At 40.3% G+C, this 3967-nt stretch overlaps 1 protein-coding gene across 1 annotated transcript; it reads left to right on the top strand.

Annotated features, from left to right (window-relative positions):
• The first annotated feature begins 6 nt into the window (after window positions 1–6).
• Window positions 7–2734, top strand: LOC104827288. The gene is made up of 6 exons (XM_010560442.1): window positions 7–249; window positions 610–675; window positions 920–1209; window positions 1304–1393; window positions 1685–2061; window positions 2307–2734. Exons 1-6 carry the CDS (start codon window positions 63–65, stop codon window positions 2569–2571), a joined length of 1275 nt encoding a protein of 424 aa, XP_010558744.1. The 5' UTR covers window positions 7–62; the 3' UTR covers window positions 2572–2734.
• Window positions 2735–3967: the final 1233 nt, after the last annotated feature.

The following is a 3967-nucleotide window of genomic DNA, read 5'->3' as shown; positions in this document are numbered from 1 at the left end:
GAGCGTCGTCTTCGTCGGCGAAGCAAAAAGCCACCGAGAGAGAGAGGGAGGGAGGAAGGGAGATGGCGGATAATCTATTCGAAGGACTTCCGCCTCCTTCTCAGCGACAAGAGCAATCCAGTTCTTCAGCTCATCCTGAATCAGACGCATCGAAGAAGGGCAATTCTAATTCCTCTCCCTCGCCGGCACTGGTTCTCAAGAGTGCCCTGAAGCGGTCGAAACCGGCGGAATCTACACCTGGTGCAGCAGGTATGCTGTATTGCAGAATCTCGTCGCGTTTGTTCCGATTAATTGTGGTCTGAGTTAGCTTCGTTTTGGGTCCTTGTTGCTCGCTGGTTTTGGACCTTTCGGTATTGCTGTTTTCTGGAAGAAAAAAAAAAGTGTTCCTGTCTCGTGCACTTTGAATTTTACCTTTTTTGGGTTGGAAATCGAAGGTTCAAACTCGATTTTGATTTTCTGCCGTTGCATCCTTGAAACTCTCATTCGACGTTGATTATTGGGGAGGTTAACTTAAAACCCTAATTTGTTCTACTTTGAAATCAGTGGCGGTTGGCTTACGGAATCATAGTCATTTCGTGTACTGATTTGAGTTATCGTTCATAATTTCAGCTGCTCCGGTTCTCAAGAGCGCACTGAAGCGGCCAAAACCAGCAGAACCTGAACAGCAACGGGAAGGTATATGAAAATAACGTGTTTCATTCTTCGTTTTCCATTGGTTATGATGGTTTTTCCATCTTCACCCTTTGAGTGATCAGTGATTGGTGGAAGATTTCTACAGTCTTTAGTCAATCCCCTCGTACGGATTAGCATTGTTATCGTGTTAGCTTTTGGGAAGTTGTTTTCCTTTCTCCATTGCCACAAAAAAAAAAAAAGTTTTTGCCCTTTAAGTGGAATTTGTGCTGTTTGCATCAATATGCAGCTCCTGCACCTGAAAAGCGGCTTAGGTTTAAGACAACAACCGATGCCTCGGAGCAACAAGTTATAGAAGCAATGCAGAAGATAACGTCTCACATCAAGAACCCTTTGAAGTTCTCCAAGGCGTCGAAGCTTGCAATACAGCTGATTAAGGCTGGAAGCGTAAAGCCAGAAACAAGCAACCACTTTTTTGCGATTCTAGAGGCTGCCATGTCATTACCAACCCCTTGTACAGATCCTTCAGTTCGAGCTGATTATCATGCATTGTTCTCCACAGCACAGGACATTGCCGAGGTAAAAATTATGGCTAGACATAGCCAACCAAAATTAATCAGTGTACGCAGAGGTGAATATCTTGCTGAAGGTTTTTGTTTTTCCTCTCTTATAGTGCCTCGATAAAGGCCAGAAGAATCTGCTGACTACATGGACAATCAAGGCAGTCGTGGCTAATGACCTCTTCACCGATGACAGCTTTGTGGTGAGAACCCTTGTAACATTGTCGTTTGAGCTCTTTCTCGCAAACATTTATTGGAGTGTCAAATTTGTAGACCCTTCCCTTGCTGATTCTGTTTTATTCCACGACATCAGCTTCATGTTTGTGTGCCACAACCGGTATACCATGTCCTACAGGTTTAGAGAATGTTTAATCCTAATTACTAACATTTAGGACGTAGACTGTGTGTGATATCACAGCATGTAATGTTGTTATCATAACCATTGTCCCCTCCGAGGTTTCATGGTATACTTTTTGCTTTGGGTTTTCATTCAGTTTTCCAAGACTGCCACACAAATGAAGGAGACTATATCTGCTCTTCCGGTTTCAACCGAGGAGGATGACACAGAGGAGGCAGATGCCTTGAATGATGATGCTGTAAATGATAGTGAAGGTGATGAAACGATAAAGAATGAGGCCAAGATTGCTTCAACCGATGATGGAAAAGAGGACAAAGAGTCTGATCCGTTTGGGCTTGATGCGTTGATTCCCACTCCCATGAAGAAAGATAGTAAAACAAAGACAAGGAAAGATTTGGCTACAAAAGTTACGGAGGACAAAGATGTCGAAGAAAATAGGAGATTTCTCAGATCAAAAAGAGAAGCTCTGATTACTTGCTTGGAGATTGCTGCACACCGTTATAAAATTCCATGGTATGATCCATTAATCTTCCCCTGGTCTTATAGTATTGCACATATATATTTGGCCTTCAATAATGGATGTCTCAGGTTCATGTCATGTCTACCTAAGACAGCAAATTGAAAAAAAAAAACACCAATTGAATGGGTTTCTGTTTGGCAATATTTTCGCAACTGCAAAACCATGTTCATCCGTTACTGCATTTCGTCTGTTCAATCTTGTGGTACTGTAAAGATTGAGAGATGGTATTGCTTCTCAGGTGCCAAACAGTAATAGACATCTTAGTCAAGCACGCGTTTGATAACGTGTCGAGGTTCACAAAGCGGCAGAGGGAAGCGGTGGGGAGACTATGGGCATCTGTGAGAGAGCAGCAAATCCGCAGGAAGCAAGGGAAATCAGTGACTGGAAAACTCGATGTAACAGCTTTCGAGCTGCTTCAGAATAAATACGCTAACGAGAAAATGAGTGTCCGTCGCTCTGTTGGAGCCAGTGGAGAGCGCCGGGCAGAGCAGTGGCTCGGTTAAGGTTCAGGGATTGTGAAGACGAAAGCGTTGACAGGTTCGTGATCTATCTGTATTTTCAAGTATTACTTGTGTGATTGGCTTGTTTGTGTAAACACAACTGGAAGCTAATAGAAACAAAAGTTTCCACCTTTACCAAAATAAATTTACACGATTTTTGGCTTTACGGACAAACAGTGCAAGGATATACACTGACTGAAAATGGGTTTTTTGTTTTGTAATGAGATTGGCGAGTAGTAGACTAGTAGTTCCCCGAACCGCAACCGAACCCAGTTGGGTCCTGTCCTGTTCCATCCTCCTTGTCTGTCCCTTCACCTTTTTAACCTTGTAGCTCTCTTACCACCGCTTTCTTAGCCGGATATTCCTGCACTCGAACCAGAGACCCATTCGGCCGGCGAGTTTTCCGGCGGCGTCAGGGTTGACCGGAGACGGAGGGGGGAAGGACTGGCAGAGCTGTTGCTTCGCCGGAGCTTGTTTATCGGAGGATGGTAACTGTGCGGCGGTTTATCGGTTTGCCTCCCTACTTGCTGATTATCATTACTCAACTTGAAATCTGTCTTGAAGACATGCTTAGAAAAAACACAGAATGATCAAAGTGGAAGAGAAACTAAGAGTATAAATTACAACATAAATGAATAATTTATTCGGATTTCTTGGTCTGATAAATAAATAAATATACAAATAGGATCTCTGTGTTAATCATAGACCATCATACATGGGGTGATGGGGGTCATATGTGACAGCTAATTCATAGGTTTTATATTCTAAGTGCAGGTACTATTAAGTCCGTTGCCTCCTCCTCATCATCACCCCCTCTTTTTTTTTTCTTTTGTGTGTTACAATTTTAATATATATATATATATATATATATATATATAATACAAATTGTGTTTCTAGAGCTAGAATTTGATCATACAAAAAATGCATGGTGTGGATGGATTCGACCCAATTTTTTTTATATAGAAAGCTAGAATGTTGGGTTTGACGACATCGAGTGTTAAAAATCGATGATAGTAAGTAAAGCGTTCAATAAATAACTAAAAAGCGGCAAACGATAGAATCTAAATGTGGATTTCATTGTTCTAAAAGAAATGACAAAAAAAATATTAACCCTTCTTCTAAAATTTATTTTAAATTTTTATTATCACGAATTTAAATAGACTGCCATTTTAACAAATGAATATAAAAAAAATAAATAAATATATATATATATATGATATTAGAACATAATGATAACTATATATATATAATAAGTTTATATTTTATTTAAAATTATAAATGATGGAGGTTTGTTTAGTGATGAAAATTTATTCGGATGCGAGGATAACTCAAGTAATAGACAATTTTTTAAAATGCATTTTCGATAAATTCGAGAAAATGCTGTCAAATCATTCGACTG

The sequence above is a fragment of the Tarenaya hassleriana genome, unplaced genomic scaffold, assembly GCF_000463585.1.
Source record: "Tarenaya hassleriana unplaced genomic scaffold, ASM46358v1 Cleome5, whole genome shotgun sequence".
NCBI classification, from domain to species: Eukaryota; Viridiplantae; Streptophyta; class Magnoliopsida; order Brassicales; family Cleomaceae; genus Tarenaya; species Tarenaya hassleriana.
Note: the sequence above shows the minus strand (reverse complement) of the source record. Positions and strands in the feature narration are given on the sequence as shown.